This window comes from Oncorhynchus kisutch, linkage group LG30 (genome assembly GCF_002021735.2).
Source record: "Oncorhynchus kisutch isolate 150728-3 linkage group LG30, Okis_V2, whole genome shotgun sequence".
Taxonomy (NCBI): domain Eukaryota; kingdom Metazoa; phylum Chordata; class Actinopteri; order Salmoniformes; family Salmonidae; genus Oncorhynchus; species Oncorhynchus kisutch.
In genome coordinates this window covers 27629789-27648395 of record NC_034203.2, presented here as the reverse complement: position 1 = coordinate 27648395, position 18607 = coordinate 27629789, and the positions used below count along the sequence as shown (strand labels likewise).

The window sequence follows — 18607 nt, the reverse complement described above, 5'->3', positions numbered from 1 at the left end:
CATCATTGAAGGTCCTCAAGAACAGTGGCCTCCATCATTCTTAAATGGAAGAAGTTTGGAACCACCAAGTCTGTTGCTAGAGCTAGCTGCCCAGCCAAACTGAGCAATTGGGGGAGAAGGGCCTTGGTAAGGGAGGTGACCAAGGACCCGATGTTCACTCTGACAGAGCTCCAGAGTTCTTCTGTGGAGGTGGGAGAACCTGCCAGAAGGACAACCATCTCTGTAGCACTCCACCAATCATGCCTTTATTCTAGAGTGGCCAGACGGAAGCCACTCCTCAGTAAAAGGCACATGACTGCCCACTTGGAGTTTGCCAAATAGCACCTAAAGGTCTCAGACCATGACAAACAAGATTCTCTGTTCTGATGAAACCAAGATTGAACTCTTTGGCCTGAATGCCAAGTGTCACGTCTGGAGGAAATCTGGCACCATCCCTATGGTGAAGCAAGGTGGTGGCAGCATCATGCTGTGGGGATGTTTTTCAGCAGCAGGGACTGGGAGACTAGTCAGGATTAAGGGAAAGATGAACGGAGAAAAGTACAGAGAGATCCTTGATGAAAACCTGATCCAGAGTGCTCAGGACCTCAGACTGGGGCTAAGGTTCACCTTCCAACAGGACAATGACCCTAAACACACAGTTTAGTATTTCAGTTTTAGTATTTCAGTTTGAGATTTTTTATAAATTTGCTAAAATTTCAAAAAAACAGTTTTTGCTTTGTCATTATGGGGTAATGTGTTTAGATTGATGAGAAACAATTAACTATTAATTTAATGAATGTTGGAATAAGGCTGTAACGTAACAAAATGTGGAAAAGTCAAGCGGTCTGAATACTTTCCAAGTGCACGCTAAATGACTAAAATATGAGTCACCCAGTAAAATACTACTTGACTAAAATTATATGGTTTTAAATGTACTTAAGTACAGTGGTGGAAAAATCACTCAATTGTCATACTTGACTAAAATGAAATACTATTCATAAAATTCCTTATAGGAAACCAGACAGTCAGTTGTTAGTTTGTTTACTGTGAAATATGTATCTGGTCAAACACATATTTTTCCCAATAATTTTTCTCCAAAAGTTCCAAAAGAACTTATGTGACATACTTTCTGGTGGAAGGCATGTTCCCCCTCTCCCTCCCCCCCTCTCCTCTCCCCCCTCCCCCCTCCCTTTCTCCCCTCCCCTCCGCCATCTAGGAAGTAAGTCAGACATAAGAGGAACAGCACACATGTCACAGCGGTGGCCGATGGGAAATGAAACAAGGCCAGTGGGCCAGTAGCTGGCGGCTTTCATTCCGTCTGAAATTAATGAAATTGTTGGAGCCTCATCTACAGGGACTCAGAGCTCAATTAAGAATTCTTCATTTTTATGAGGAGAGTGTGTAGAAAAACTCTGAACATGTTCAATTACAGTAACTCCCCCGGCAACAAGTTTGGTACCGGTGGATTGGATGTCGTTGATTAGCGTAGACTTGTATGCCAGGTGAATTGTATTGCATATGTCGGTACTCCAATTATGTATTAGTAGAACTGGATAGTTACAGTATATTATGCACTTATACAGTACTATGTATGTTTAGGAGTTTTCTGTTTCATGGATTTGAACATGCAACCCTTTAGTCACAAGTCCATTTCTCTCCATGTCTCTACCCTCTTTGCCACACTGCATCCCATTGTACTACTCACCAATCAATGTAGTACTCATCAATCAATCAATCAATCAACGGTGCATAATTGAGTCATGTTCTCACGCTCTTTTGCTTCTGACCCCTCTCTCTCTACTGTATGTGTCAGACCAGCTCATCATCCCTGCTCCCCTCACCTCTCTCTCTCTACTGTATGTGTCAGAGCAGCTCATCATCCCTGCTCCCCTCACCCCTCTCTCTCTACTGTATGTGTCAGACCAGCTCATCATCCCTGCTCCCCTCACCCCTCTCTCTCTCTCTCTACTGTATGTGTCAGACCAGCTCATCATCCCTGCTCCCCTCACCTCTCTCTCTCTCTCTACTGTATGTGTCAGAGCAGCTCATCATCCCTGCTCCCCTCACCCCTCTCTCTCTCTACTGTATGTGTCAGAGCAGCTCATCATCCCTGCTCCCCTCACCCCTCTCTCTCTACTGTATGTGTCAGACCAGCTCATCATCCCTGCTCCCCTCACCCCTCTCTCTCTCTACTGTATGTGTCAGACCAGCTCATCATCCCTGCTCCCCTCACCTCTCTCTCTCTCTCTACTGTATGTGTCAGAGCAGCTCATCATCCCTGCTCCCCTCACCCCTCTCTCTCTCTACTGTATGTGTCAGAGCAGCTCATCACCCCTGCTCCCCTCACCTCTCTCTCTCTACTGTATGTGTCAGACCAGCTCATCGTCCCTGCTCCCCTCACCTCTCTCTCTCTACTGTATGTGTCAGACCAGCTCATCGTCCCTGCTCCCCTCACCCCCCTCTCTCTCTACTGTGTGTCAGACCAGCTCATCACCCCTGCTCCCCTCACCCCCCCCTCTCTCTACTGTATGTGTCAGAGCAGCTCATCGTCCCTGCTACCCTCACCTCTCTCTCTCTCTACTGTATGTGTCAGACCAGCTCATCGTCCCTGCTCCCCTCACCCCCCTCTCTCTCTACTGTATGTGTCAGACCAGCTCATCATCCCTGCTCCCCTCACCCCTCTCTCTCCCTACTGTATGTGTCAGACCAGCTCATCATCCCTGCTCCCCTCACCTCTCTCTCTCTCTCTACTGTATGTGTCAGACCAGCTCATCATCCCTGCTCCCCTCACCCCTCTCTCTCTCTACTGTATGTGTCAGACCAGCTCATCATCCCTGCTCCCCTCACCCCTCTCTCTCTACTGTATGTGTCAGACCAGCTCATCGTCCCTGCTCCCCTCACCTCTCTCTCTCTACTGTATGTGTCAGACCAGCTCATCGTCCCTGCTCCCCTCACCTCTCTCTCTCTACTGTATGTGTCAGACCAGCTCATCATCCCTGCTCCCCTCACCCCTCTCTCTCTACTCTATGTGTCAGACCAGCTCATCACCCCTGCTCCCCTCACCCCTCTCTCTCTCTACTGTATGTGTCAGAGCAGCTCATCACCCCTGCTCCCCTCACCCCTCTCTCTCTCTACTCTATGTGTCAGAGCAGCTCATCACCCCTGCTCCCCTCACCCCTCTCTCTCTACTGTATGTGTCAGACCAGCTCATCGTCCCTGCTCCCCTCACCCCTCTCTCTCTCTACTGTATGTGTCAGAGCAGCTCATCATCCCTGCTCCCCTCACTCCTCTCTCTCTCTACTGTATGTGTCAGACCAGCTCATCACCCCTGCTCCCCTCACCCCTCTCTCTCTCTCTACTGTATGTGTCAGACCAGCTCATCATCCCTGCTCCCCTCACCCCTCTCTCTCTACTCTATGTGTCAGACCAGCTCATCGTCCCTGCTCCCCTCACCCCTCTCTCTCTCTACTGTATGTGTCAGACCAGCTCATCATCCCTGCTCCCCTCACCCCTCTCTCTCTCTACTGTATGTGTCAGAGCAGCTCATCACCCCTGCTCCCCTCACCCCTCTCTCTCTCTACTGTATGTGTCAGACCAGCTCATCACCCCTGCTCCCCTCACCCGCTAGCCCAGTCCTCCACCCTTCGCCCCCTGCCCCTTGTGCCCCTCTCTGCTGTCCCTGTTGGAGAGTGTGTGTGACACTTAGCTGTAATGCATAATATATTTGGGTGGGTGTTCTGAATGATTCATTAGCCATCTGGCACAGAGACAGCTACTCCATACTGTGTGTGTGTGTGTGTGTGTGTGTGTGTGTGTGTGTGTGTGTGTGTGTGTGTGTGTGTGTGTGTGTGTGTGTGTGTGTGTGTGTGTGTGTGTGTGTGTGTGTGTGTGTGTGTTCCTCAGCATATTTTCAGTCAAGCTCTTAGTTCCCCTTCATTTTCCTTCTCAGTCTGTATCCAGAAAGGCATTTTTTTTCTACAGCAGTTATCACCTAAATCAATCAATTAACAAGTTAATCACTCAACCAATTAATAAATTAACCAAATAATCACTCAACCAATCAATCGTGCATCATTCAGTCACATAATCCTATTGTGCCCTTGATAGTGAACTCAAAAAATGAATTGACATGTTATATTGCATTAGAAGTACTTGTACTCACCATGGGTGTTAACCTTGAGTTTTAAAAGAGAGAGTGTGTAGGGGTCTCATTTCCAATCATTGCAATCATACAGCTAATTGAACTGTATAAACAATGGTTTATAGTCCCATGTGGGTAGTCGTTGTGAAAACACAGGCCCAGCTATTTATTCGGTAACTAATAATGGATAAATGCTATTCTAATCCCAATGGAAGCATGCAGAATATTTTATAAAATGTTATGTTTATGACATTAAATGGAAGGTAATGCACTTAAAACTAGTACTGGCATCTATAGGCGTACACACAGGACCCCTCTGTATGTCTTGTCATTCGCTGTAAGCAGTCTTCTTAAAATGGCAGCAACATGATGTTCAAATAGTTTCTCTTTTTTTTCTTCTTATATTTCCCTCCCTGTGTTCAGTGGTTGTTCTCTGTGTAGGTGGAGGTGTGTGGGAGAGGCCGGCAGGCCACATTCTGTTCATGTAATGAATTCAACCACTTAAAAGTCAGTTTCAGTACAATACAGTGTAACACTATGAGGCGACCGGGAAGGTAGAGCAGCCACTCAGTGTAACACTATGAGGAGACCGGGAAGGTAGAGCAGCCACTCAGTGTAACACTATGAGGTGACCGGGAAGGTAGAGCAGCCACTCAGTGTAACACTATGAGGTGACCGGGAAGGTAGAACAGCCACTCAGTGTAACACTATGAGGCGACCGGGAAGGTAGAACAGCCACTCAGTGTAACACTATGAGGAGACCGGGAAGGTAGAGCAGCCACTCAGTGTAACACTATGAGGCGACCGGGAAGGTAGAGCAGCCACTCAGTGTAACACTATGAGGCGACTGGGAAGGTAGAGCAGCCACTCAGTGTAACACTATGAGGCGACCGGGAAGGTAGAGCAGCCACTCAGTGTAACACTATAAGGAGACCGGGAAGGTAGAGCAGCCACTCAGTGTAACACTATGAGGTGACCGGGAAGGTAGAGCAGCCACTCAGTGTAACACTATGAGGTGACCGGGAAGGTAGAGCAGCCACTCAGTGTAACACTATGAGGTGACCGGGAAGGTAGAACAGCCACTCAGTGTAACACTATGAGGAGACCGGGAAGGTAGAGCAGCCACTCAGTGTAACACTATGAGGTGACCGGGAAGGTAGAGCAGCCACTCAGTGTAACACTATGAGGAGACCGGGAAGGTAGAACAGCCACTCAGTGTAACACTATGAGGAGACCGGGAAGGTAGAGCAGCCACTCAGTGTAACACTATGAGGCGACCGGGAAGGTAGAGCAGCCACTCAGTGTAACACTATGAGGCGACTGGGAAGGTAGAGCAGCCACTCAGTGTAACACTATGAGGCGACCGGGAAGGTAGAGCAGCCACTCAGTGTAACACTATAAGGAGACCGGGAAGGTAGAGCAGCCACTCAGTGTAACACTATGAGGTGACCGGGAAGGTAGAGCAGCCACTCAGTGTAACACTATGAGGTGACCGGGAAGGTAGAACAGCCACTCAGTGTAACACTATGAGGAGACCGGGAAGGTAGAGCAGCCACTCAGTGTAACACTATGAGGAGACCGGGAAGGTAGAGCAGCCACTCAGTGTAACACTATGAGGTGACCGGGAAGGTAGAACAGCCACTCAGTGTAACACTATGAGGAGACCGGGAAGGTAGAGCAGCCACTCAGTGTAACACTATGAGGAGACCGGGATGGTAGAGCAGCCACTCAGTGTTACACTATGAGGCGACCGGGATGGTAGAGCAGCCACTCAGTGTAACACTATGAGGTGGCCGGGAAGGTAGAGCAGCCACTCAGTGTAACACTATGAGGTGGCCGGGAAGGTAGAGCTGCCACTCAGTGTAACACTATGAGGCGACCGGGAAGGTAGAGCAGCCACTCAGTGTAACACTATGAGGTGGCCGGGAAGGTAGAGCAGCCACTCAGTGTAACACTATGAGGTGGCCGGGAAGGTAGAGCAGCCACTCAGTGTAACACTATGAGGAGACCGGGATGGTAGAGCAGCCACTCAGTATTACACTATGAGGCGACCGGGATGGTAGAGCAGCCACTCAGTGTAACAAGAACAAACAACGACAAACCATCACAGAAACAGCATTAAAAAATTCCAGAAATCTGGCCCTGCTATTCATATCTATCCATTACATTAACAACTACACTCTTAGAAAAAAAGATGCTATCTAGATCCTTAAAGGGTTCTTCGGCTGTCCCCATAGAAGAACACTTTGAAGAACCCTTTTTGGTTCCAAGTAGAACCCTTTTGGGTTCCTTGTAGAACCCTCTATGGAAAGGGTTCTACATAGTATCCAAAAGGGTTCTACCTGGAACCAAAAAGGGTTCTTCCTGTAACCAAAAACGGTTCTTCAATGGGGCTCGCCGAATAACTTTCGGCGAGCCCCACCCTAAGAGTGTTCTGAACATTCTCTCTAATAGCTAGTGTATTTCTCCAGTGCAGGTCATGGTGGATTTAGACTGTGTAGATGTGACAGACGGGTCTGCCAGTCTGTTTGTGCTATCATGTCAACTGGCACTCATTATCGTGTTTTGCTTGACAATGACAGCAATGGATCTGGGACCAGGCTTTTGGTCTTGTGGCTCTAAACGAAAGTTGGACAAAACATTTGATGTAGGTTTTCCCTTGCATTGATTGTATTTTTAATGTTATTCTGGTGGTTTGTTTGGACAGAAGGGATTCAGCTGCATGAAACTAGTGATCTGTGGTCAGAAGAAATTCTCTGCCCAATCAGCCATGAAGGAGCAGCAGTGCTACAGCTTTTGTTCAATGTGTTTGATGGCTGTAGACTCCCACACCTCTCCACACTCCCTCTCTGCTCTCTCTCTCTTTCTCTTTCTCGCTCTCTCGCTCTCTCTCTTTCGGTCTCCCTCTCTCTAGCACCTTCTCTCTCTCTCCCTCTCTCCATCCCTCTCTCTATTGCGTGGGCCCACACTTGAGTTTCTGCCATGTGCTTTCTGCCCCCCCCCTCCTCAAGAACACAACCCCTCCCCCACAATCCGCAGCACTTACTATCAGAAGTTAATCGATTAATCTATACATAGAATAGAATGAATGCCTGTTCAAAGGCATACATGTATGGCGTTAGCAATGTAGTGTACAGTACAATGTACAGGAAGTACAGTTAATACAGAGACTGATTTGCCTTTCTTTACTTCCTGTTGGTTGCTGTAAATGTTTTCAATGTTTGTGTGCGTGGGTGGAGGGATGTCAATATGTACGTGGGTGGAGGGATGTGAATAGGGTTATTCCATGTCATTTCAGCAAGCCATGACACCCACCATCTCAGATTGTTCTGAACTCATTTCTGTAGTTAGAAACACATAAGATTAGCATTCTTGAAACGTTATTTTGGTGAAATTGTATTTGATCAAATTGATTGCAACCAAATTGGCTATTGTTATTTATAGGATTAATATAATCTTCAATAGATATAGTACCTAACATCCGATTTGGATCATATTTATTTTTATCAATGACTAAGACATGAGGAATCCAATAACATTTCAAAAGCCACCACGGCACCCCCCCACACAACCCACGCCAATCCCACCCCAACAGCCAGTGTACAGTATCAGTTCTCTATGTTTGAGAAGTAGTATAAAGATGTGGTTTGGAGTTTTTTCATCCTTTGTAATGTATTTCCTGTGACTCTGGTGATGGTCCCTCCCCCCCAATGAATTTGCTTACATTATTTACCATAAATGATTATGAAAGTAGCAATTTTTCCCAACTAGGTGCTGCTGTTCCTGCTACTGACACCACGCCCTTTTATCCATTCCGCTGGTCTCTTGTGTTTATTAAATAGATCACAGCATTTCTTTGCATCTTCGAGCAGAAAAGCAATAGTTTTTGCTGATGATGAAAATACATTGTGTGGTCAAGCCAGTCCTCCATGAAAGCAATTCAGTTTGTCCTTCTCTTAGCAACCTAATGCTTCAACACAACTATCCTTGAGTAGTCCAACAAATGGAGGCTCTCTGAGAGGGCTATCCATATGGTGCAATTCTCATAAGAAGACTTTTCCTACAAGCCCAACATTTTGATGGACATATGGACTTGTGACTAAATGTGACAACCCTAATAAAATAATACAAATATTAACCATTGCATGGCAGTCGTATGTTTATAAAACATTTATTATTAGAAAACATCTTATTGTTAAACCCAGCCCAATACCTTTACCCTTGCAAAAAACACTATACAGTGTGTGTTTGAGACTAGTACCATTGAATACCATTAGAGGACATAACGTTGAAACCATTAGAGGACATAATGTTGAAACCATTAGAGGACATAATGTTGAAACCATTAGAAGACATAACGTTGAAACCATTAGAGGACATAATGTTGAAACCATTAGAGGACATAACGTTGAAACCATTAGAGGACATAACGTTGAAACCATTAGAAGGCATAACATTGAAACCATTAGAGGACATAATGTTGAAACCATTAGAAGACATAACGTTGAAACCATTAGAGGACATAATGTTGAAACCATTAGAAGACATAACGTTGAAACCATTAGAGGACATAATGTTGAAACCATTAGAGGACATAATGTTGAAACCATTAGAGGACATAATGTTGAAACCATTAGAGGACATAATGTTGAAACCATTAGAGGACATAACGTTGAAACCATTAGAAGACATAACGTTGAAACCATTAGAGGACATAACGTTGAAACCATTAGAGGACATAACGTTGAAACCATTAGAGGACATAACGTTGAAACCATTAGAGGACATAACGTTGAAACCATAAGAACTGTAGTAACCTAAAGGTTTGCTGTTCGTCAGGAAAGGTCTAACTAATCAATTTTTTAAATGGAATAAACCACACACAGAGGGACCGTTTCCTAGACACAAATTAAGAATAAGAATAAGACATACTGAATTGCTTTCATGGAAGATTGGCTTGAATTGTGAGCATGACAGCACAATTTATTTCAATCATCAACAAAAGCTATTGGCTTTCTACCCAAATCCATACTGAATGATGGAAATATTCTGTTAAGCTGATAGTGTCGCTCTGAATGTGATAAGTTATCAGATGATGATAATTGTGGGTTAATTTGATTTCCTCAACGTAGACCGCTTCTGTCAGTTAAAGTTCCTTATCCATAAGCCACACTACCTATTAACCATTTATTACATTGAAAACATGTGTCGGCAGAATCCTGGCTACAGCAGGGGCCCACATGAACATCCCCGTGGACCTGCGGACTCTGAGGGCGGTGCGAGTCCTGAGGCCTCTCAAACTGGTCTCTGGGATCCCTAGTAAGTACTCTGCATATCAATCACCAGCTGAAATATTAATCAGTTACAGTATCATAATACCTCTGTCTGTACTCTACTACAATGTCTTATTCCCAGAGGCAATCGGGCATTAACTATTCATACACGTGTGTGGTGTCACCAGGCTTGCAGATCGTGCTGAAGTCCATCATGAAGGCCATGGTGCCTCTGCTCCAGATCGGCCTGCTCTTGTTCTTCGCCATTCTCATGTTCGCCATCATCGGCCTGGAGTTCTACAGCGGGAAGCTCCACCACACCTGTCTACCTACAGCTGACATCCTGGGTAGGAACATCCTCCACTCTCCCTCACACTCCCTGCATTTCATACACTACCCCACTGGTTCCCAACCTGCGGTATTAGGACCCCCAGGGTTACTTGGCTTATCCATTGGGGTACTTGAGAAGACTCACTAGACCATAGGCCTACTGGTAAAATGCACTTTTTTCACCTTTATTTAACCAGGTAGGCTAGTTGAGAACAAGTTCTCATTTGCAACTGCAACCTGGCCAAGATAAAGCATAGCAATTTGACACATACAACAACACAGAGTTACACATGGAATAAACATGTAGAATCCTCAGTGGAAAAGGTTCTACATGGAACCCGAAAATGGTTCTACCTGGAACCAAAAAGAGTTCTTCAAAGGGTTCTCATATGGGGACAGCCAAATAACCATTTTAGGTTCTAGATAGCACCTTTTTTTCTTAGAGTGTATTATTGTTTTGTTTTTCTTTACACAGTCGTGTTTCAAATGTCTTTGTCTGACTGGTTTACTGTACTTACAGGCTTCTAGATGATGACATGGGGCAAACATATTATTAATGTTAGTGTGCCCAACTGAGCTGCCTAGCTACATTTCAATAAGCCAACAATGATTACTCTGTAATTACACAAGCCACAAATAGTATTTTATTTACTCTAACATGGAAAAAATGTGGTTTGACCCAGTATTATACTGTATGATCAATCTCCAGAAATGTGTATTTCTCAACTGTCAATTCATGCAGCAACACTGACCCCTGGGATGTTGGTGAGTGGTCCCTGAGATGGTTAGCTGACACAGATTCAGTCAGTTCTCAAGTGACAGTTTTTAATATAAGTGGTCCTCCAAGGACAAGGGATCATAGCTCCCCTGTTGTAATTAAGGTTGATAGGGACACCGCTCTAGACATCCCCTACTCCTAAATCCTATTTCAGTCTATGGTGACATTGGAAAAGGTCAGAAGCAGAGCTAATGTAATCAGACTGAAAGGATTTGGCATGGATCCTCAGATTCTCAAAAGGTTCTACAGCTGCACGATTGAGACCATCTTAACTGGCTGCATCACCGCTCGGTATGGCAACTGCTCGGCATCCGACTGCAAGGCACTACAGAGGGTAGTGAGTACAACTCAGTACATCAGTGGGGCAAAACTCCCTGCCAACCAGGACCTCTATACCAGGGTGTTGTCAGAAGAAGGCCCTTAAAATTGCCAAAGACTCCAACAACCCAAGTCATAGTTTTCTCTGTTACTGAATGGCAAGCGGTACTGGAGCGCCAAGTCTGACCCCAAAAGGGTCCTGAATATCTTCTACCCCCAAACCATAAGACTGCTGAACAGTTCATCAAATGGCCACCCTGACTATTTACACTGACCTCCTTTATTATTATTATTTTTTTTTTTGCACTGACATTATGTACACTCACTAGACTCACACACCCTCACATACTACACTGACACTCCAACACACACACACACACACACACATACACAAACACACACACATCCACACACACACACACACACACACGCACGCACGCACGCACGCACACACACACACACATACACAAACACACACACATCCACACACACACACACACACACACACACACACACACACACACACACACACACACACGCACGCACGCACGCACGCACACACACACATACACAAACACACACACATCCACACACACACACACACACACGCACGCACGCACGCACACACACACACACACACACACACACACACACACACACATCCACACACACACACACACACACACATACACAAACACACACACATCCACACACACACACACACACACACGCACGCACGCACACACACACACACACACACACACACACACACACACATCCACACACACACACACACACATTCACACACACACACGCACACACACACACACGCACACACACATATATTATCTATCCTGATTTCCTAGTTACTTTTTACCCCTAGCCACGGTACCAGTCAAAAGTTTGGGCACACCTACTCATTCAAAGGTTTTACTTTATTTTTACTATTTTATACATTGTAGAATAATAGTGAAGACATCAAAACTATGAAATTACACATGGAATCATGTAGTATCCAAAAAACTGTTAAACAAATCAAAATAGATTTTAGATTTTAGATTCTTCAAAGTAGCCACTCTTTGCCTTGAAGACAGCTTTGCACACAGCATTCTGTAATGCTTTTGAAGGAGTTCAAAAGGAGTTCCCACATATGCTGAGCACTTGTTGGCTGCTTTTCCTTCACTCTGTGGTTCAACTCATCCCAAACTATCTCAATTGGGTTGAGTTGGGGTGATTGTGGAGGCCAGGTCATCTGATGCAGCACTCCATCACTCTCCACTCCATCACTCTCCATCACTCTCCATCACTCTCCTTGTTCAAATAGCCCTTATACAGCCTGGAGGTGTGTTTGAGGTGTGTTGTTCTGTTGAAAAACAAATGATAGTCCAACTAAGCGCAAACCAGATGGAATGGCGTATCGCTGCAGAATGCTGTTGTAGTCATGCTGGTTAAGTGTGCCTTGAATTCTAAATGTATTACTGACAGTGTCACCAGCAAATCACCATCGCACCTCCTCCTCCATGCTTCACGGTGGGAACCACTCATGTGGAGATCATCCGCTCACCTAATCTGCGTTTCACGAAGACACTGAAAATCTCAAATTTGGACTCATCAGACCAAATGACAGATTTCCACCGGTTCTGATGTCCATCGCTCTTGTTTCTTGGCACAAGCAAGTCTCTTCTTATTATTGGTGTCCTTTAGTAGTGGTTTCTTTGCAGCAATCTGACCATGAAGGCCAGATTCACGCAGTCTCCTCTAACAGTTGATGTTGATATGTGTCTGTTACTTGAACTCTGTGAAGCATTTATTTTGGCTGCAATTTCTGAGGCTGGTAACTCTAATGAACTTATCCTCTGCAGCAGAGTTAACTCTGGGTCTTCCTTTCCTGTTGCGATCCTCATGAGAGCCAGTTTCATCACAGCGCTTGATGGTTTTTGCGACTGCACTTGAAGAAACGTTCATGTTTCTTGAAATGTTCCACATTGAGTGACCTTCATCTCTTAAAGTAATGATGGGCTGTCTTTTCTCTTTACTTATTTGAGCTGTTCTTGCCATAATATGGACTTGGTCTTTTACCAAATAGGGCTATCTTCTGTATACCACCCCCTACCTTGTCACAACACAACTGATTGGCTCAACATATTAAGAAGGAAATAAATTCCACAAATTAACGTTTAAAAAGGCATACCTGTTAATTGAAATGCATTCCAGGTGACTACCTAATGAAGCTGGTTGAGAGAATGCCAAGAGTTTGCAAAGCTGTCATCAAGGCAAAGGGTGGTTACTTTGAAGAATTTCACATTTAAAATATATTTTGATTTGTTTAACACTTTTTTGGTTATTTACATAATTCCATATGTGTTATTTCATAGTTTTGATGTCTTCATTATTTTTCTACAATGTAGAAAATAGTAAAAATAGAAAAAACCTTGAAATGAGTAGGTGTGTCCATACTTTTGACTGGTACTGTATATCTAGATTCTATATTACCTCAATTACCTCAACTACCTCGTATCCATGCATATTGACTCAGTACTGGTATTCCTTATATATAGCCTCGCTATTGTTATTTTATTGTGTTATTATTTCCTTATTTTGTTCAAATATTTTTCTTACTTTTCTTACTGCGTTGTTGGGAAAGGTCTCGTAGGTAGGCATTTCACTGTAAAGTCTACACCTGTTGTATTTGGCCCATGTGAACAATACAATTGGATTTGAAACAACACACCATGGACAGTGGTTGTCAGGCTCCCCATCCTGTTAGGTGGAATACTGCAACACTGTGTTGTTAGTTTGGTGAAGAAAGGAGCGTGCTACTTACATTTTAACCACCTCTGTCTTGTCCTGTGTTAGAAAATGAGACGATGGATACGACTGAGGTGGAGTTTGCGTGCGGAGTGAGGAAATGTCCAGAGAAGTACGACTGTGTTGGGTCATGGATCGGCCCCAACGACGGCATCACCCAGTTTGACAACATCCTGTTCGCTGTGCTCACTGTCTTCCAGTGCATCACCATGGAGGGATGGACAGCTGTGCTCTACAATGTGAGTACCGTACACTCCAACTACTTTAAGGCTACTCAACAACAACAAAAATATGTTTCTTTTGGGCAGACACATTGAGGGTCAAACCCTAACTTCATGTGTAATTCAATGTTTCACGTACAGTGAATGATTTATCGATGTCAATGGGAGCTTTGTCTGAATGTTGGCGTGTTGCATGGGTATCTCTAAGGTTTGTGGATTCGTGGAGGATTCCTGAATGCACAGGTTTGATAGGTGCCTCTATCTTGTATCTGTTCTTGTACTTCTTGTATTTACATACACGTCTCGTGTGTGCTAGACCAACGATGCCTTGGGCTTTATGTGGAATTGGATCTACTTTATTCCTCTCATCATCATCGGCTCTTTCTTCGTACTCAACCTGGTGTTGGGAGTCCTCTCCGGGTGAGTAAATAAAAGTGTGTGTGTGTGTGTGTGTCTGTGTGTGTGTGTGTCTGTGTGTGTGTGTGTGTGTCTGTGTCTGTGTGTGTGTTTAAAATGTATGCGTTAGTCATAGAAATCAAGTTTGTGTGAATGTATGAGGGTTTTGGAAGGGGTTTCAATGGATTGCCCCATGTCCTGCATGTGTAGGGAGTTTGCCAAAGAGAGGGAGCGGGTGGAGAACCGTAGAGCCTTCATGAAGCTGAGACGCCAACAGCAGGTAGAGAGAGAACTCAACGGATACAGAGCCTGGATAGACCGAGCAGGTACTGTACTGTCACCTTAGAACCGCCACCAGAACTACGTAAGATGGAACAATGTATATATTATAAGATCCAAGTGGTGATTTGGGTCTTGTGGTTTGGTCGAAGTAGATCATATTCATTTTGCAAGCTGCTGTGTTGCTTTTGAAATGGCTCTGCCCTGATGGAGATACCTGGTGAATATGTGGCTGGAGGGTGACTTTGTGAAGCTGCAGTGCTATAATGGCAATCTACAGTATCTTTCTCCCACGCAAGTTGAGGTTGAGAGGAAGGTGAGACTGACTCACTGACTCAAGTGTGTATGTGTGAATGCGAGTCTGTGCGCATCCATGTGTGTGTGCGCGTCCATTTTTGTGTACATGTGCTCGTCCGTGTGTGTGTTTGTGTGGGTGTTTGTGTGTGCACGTCTGTGTTTGTGTGTGCCCATCCGTGTGTGTGTTTAAAATGTATGTGTTAGTCATAGAAATCAATGTGTTCCATCTCTGGAGGGGTTTATCAGGGCCCTGAAAGAGAAACGTTGGCTGCCAGGCGAGAACTAGATGAGCTCTTACCTGATGATGAGTTTCTCCTCCTCTTAGAGCATCGACACTATGCAACACTATACATTCAGCCCCAATACCCCAATAATTCCACCTTTGCAATACTAAAACAATCATTTCAATATTACATTTCAACAGGTTAGCCCCATGATTTGCTCACAATCTTCAGAGAGTGCTGAGAGAGGGAGAGAGACATATTTATGTTTCAGTAACACTTTATGATCACTTAGTGTGGATGACCTTGAAATGTGTTCATCCCAATGTCACAGAGGAGGTTATGCTGGCTGAGGAGAACAAGAAGTCGGGGAGATCTGCTTTAGATGGTAAGAACCAGAAGACAGAAGTCACCACCAAAATGTCCTATTAATGTCCTTCCCTTCCCTTCCACATTCACTACCCTTACAGTCCAGACACATTGTCCAGACACTGTAATCCTTACAGTCCAAACACATTGTCCAGACACTGTAATCCTTACAGTCCAGACACATTGTCCAGACACTGTAATCCTTACAGTCCAAACACATTGTCCAGACAATGTAATCCTTACAGTCCAGACACATTGTCCAGACACTGTAATCCTTACAGTCCAGACACATTGTCCAGACACTGTAATCCTTACAGTCCAAACACATTGTCCAGACAATGTAATCCTTACAGTCCAGACACATTGTCCAGACACTGTAATCCTTACAGTCCAGACACATTGTCCAGACACTGTAATCCTTACAGTCCAGACACATTGTCCAGACACTGTAATCCTTACAGTCCAGACACATTGTCCAGACACTGTAATCCTTACAGTCCAATACAGTACAGTACACTGTAATCCTTACAGTCCAATACAGTACAGTACACTGTAATCCTTACAGTCCAGACACATTGTCCAGACACTGTAATCCTTACAGTCCAATACAGTACAGTACACTGTAATCCTTACAGTCCAATACAGTACAGTACACTGTAATCCTTACAGTCCAATACAGTACAGTACACTGTAATCCTTACAGTCCAATACAGTACAGTACACTGTAATCCTTACAGTCCAATACAGTACAGTACACTGTAATCCTTACAGTCCAGACACATTGTCCAGACACTGTAATCCTTACAGTCCAATACAGTACAGTACACTGTAATCCTTACAGTCCAATACAGTACAGTACACTGTAATTCTTACAGTCCAATACAGTACAGTACACTGTAATCCTTACAGTCCAGACACATTGTCCAGACACTGTAATCCTTACAGTCCAATACAGTACAGTACACTGTAATCCTTACAGTCCAATACAGTACAGTACACTGTAATTCTTACAGTCCAATACAGTACAGTACACTGTTTTTGATGATACATTGAACACTTCACCTTTTCACAACCTGCCTTTCTCCATCCACTACACGACAACTCCAGCTTTTGACAAAGGCAACATTTTGTTCCTCTTTGACCTTCGTCGATGCTGCAGACAATTGCAAATGTCAGTGAAAAGTGAAAATATACTGTAAAACACCTCAAGAAGTTCATTTGCTTTGTTTACTGTGTGGACATTGTGGTTGTCTTGGTAACAGTAAAGTGAAAAAGGCTTGGCGTGCGCCTGTAGTGATATACCATCTGTCAACAAGGTCTTGTTTTTAGAATGTTTTTGTTTGTCTCACTCCTTTTCAGAAGACGTGAATGATTCATATGACACTTTCATTTACACCGTATCTAATATCTACCCTTCCTCTCATGTTCAGAGGACTTCAGTCAGTTTGCCCTGAAAGTTGGTATGTCAGCGTGAATATGTGCCTTTCCCCACCGTTAACATATCATTATTTCTATTTGGAGCTAGTTTGCCATTCACTATGCTGGCTCGTGAAATGTGTTGTGTCATAAAGCATCTGTGGTTTCATGTCAGACTATCTAGGCTATTAGAGACATTCTCTGTTTGTTCTCATTTTCTGTCGTGTGTGTATTCAGTGCTGAAGCGGGCCACCAGTAAAAATGCAAAGCGTAGAGGAGGTCCTGGGGATGCGGAGATCTCCACTATAGGTGAGTGAGGAACACACAACCTAGACCCTCATATTAAGGCTTCTTGTTGTCTTTCTCTCTACCTCCATTTCTGATCTCTTTCCCCCGTACCTATTTGACCTCTAATATTTTCTACACCTTTTCTCTCTTCTCTCCAACCCTGACCTTTTTCTCTCTCCATATCCTTTCTCTCCCTCTCTTTCTTTCTATTTTCTTAAACTATCCTCCTCTCCTCTCAATCCTCCTCCCCCAGGAGCACCTCGTATGCGGATCCGTACAGTGCGGCGTGGCCCGGTGGCGTACATGCGTCGTAAGGAGCGTATGCTGCGTATCTCCCTGCGGCGCATGGTGAAGACAGACACCTTCTACTGGACTGTCCTCAGCCTGGTGTTTCTCAACACCATATGTGTGGCCATTGTCCACCATAACCAGCCAGACTGGCTCTCCACCTTCCTGTGTACGGTTGAGCGATCAATTGATTGAATCAATAACATTTTATTTATATAGACAATTCCACCACAACAATTCCACATTCCGAAAAAAAACAACTCCTGGCCCTAAGCATAGGCTATGTATTGTATTTACAGTAGCAAACTTTAAATGCATTCTGAATAACTTTCAATATCTCTCCAGACTATGAAGATGGCGCTCTTCCATCGTACAGTGTTTATAACATAGCCTGAAAAAAAGCTGGGTTTGAACAGAGAAAAACTCAACATCTGCCCAGCCTTTCATTTTTAATAATTTATTCTTTTTTTCAGACTATGCAGAGTTTGTTTTCCTGGGGCTCTTTTTGGCAGAGATGTTCTTAAAGATGTACGGCCTGGGATTCCGCCTCTATTTCCACTCCTCATTCAACTGCTTCGACTGCGGAGTGAGTTCATTGATCCTTTACGTTTACTCCCTGATAGCTTATGGTGAACCTTGATTACCACAGCTAAGTGGAATCAAGATTTACAAATGTGGCAACAAAATATTTGCTTATTATTATACAGGTGGATCAAGAGGCATTACATTTCTAACAATATGGACAATTAAGTGCTATTGTTATGTGATACTGTCCTATATTGCAGACTAATGTGTGTTCTTAATGATAAAGGTTTGTCTAAACTGAACTTCTCTTACAGTGTTTGAGTGTTGCTTGGTGTCTCTTGTGCAGGTGATAGTTGGCAGCATCTTTGAGGTGGTGTGGGGCTTCTTCCGGCCTGGCATGTCCTTTGGCATCAGCGTCCTGAGGGCACTGAGACTCCTGAGGATCTTTAAGATCACCAAGTGAGTGGGACATCAACCAGAATGAGGGTTAGGGTCAACATTAGTGTTACTGCTGTAAGTACAATGTATTATCACACTAGGGTTAAGGTTACTGCTGTAAGTACAATGTATTATCACACTAGGGTTAAGGTTACTGCTGTAAGTACAATGTATTATCACACTAGGGTTAAGGTTACTGCTGTAAGTACAATGTATTATCACACTAGGGTTAAGGTTACTGC

At 44.3% G+C, this 18607-nt stretch overlaps 1 protein-coding gene across 3 annotated transcripts in view; it reads left to right on the top strand.

The window, feature by feature from the left end:
* cacna1eb (calcium channel, voltage-dependent, R type, alpha 1E subunit b) overlaps positions 1 to 18607 on the top strand; it is a 69286-nt gene that overhangs the window by 14690 nt on the left and 35989 nt on the right. For all 3 annotated transcript variants that reach the window (XM_020466705.2, XM_031810705.1, XM_031810706.1), the window contains exons 5-14: positions 9336 to 9439; positions 9582 to 9740; positions 13676 to 13866; positions 14165 to 14268; positions 14455 to 14570; positions 15376 to 15429; positions 17064 to 17135; positions 17368 to 17571; positions 17876 to 17988; positions 18274 to 18386. In XM_020466705.2, coding sequence (XP_020322294.2) covers positions 9336 to 9439; positions 9582 to 9740; positions 13676 to 13866; positions 14165 to 14268; positions 14455 to 14570; positions 15376 to 15429; positions 17064 to 17135; positions 17368 to 17571; positions 17876 to 17988; positions 18274 to 18386 — 1230 coding nt within the window. The remainder of the gene's footprint in view (positions 1 to 9335; positions 9440 to 9581; positions 9741 to 13675; positions 13867 to 14164; positions 14269 to 14454; positions 14571 to 15375; positions 15430 to 17063; positions 17136 to 17367; positions 17572 to 17875; positions 17989 to 18273; positions 18387 to 18607) is intronic.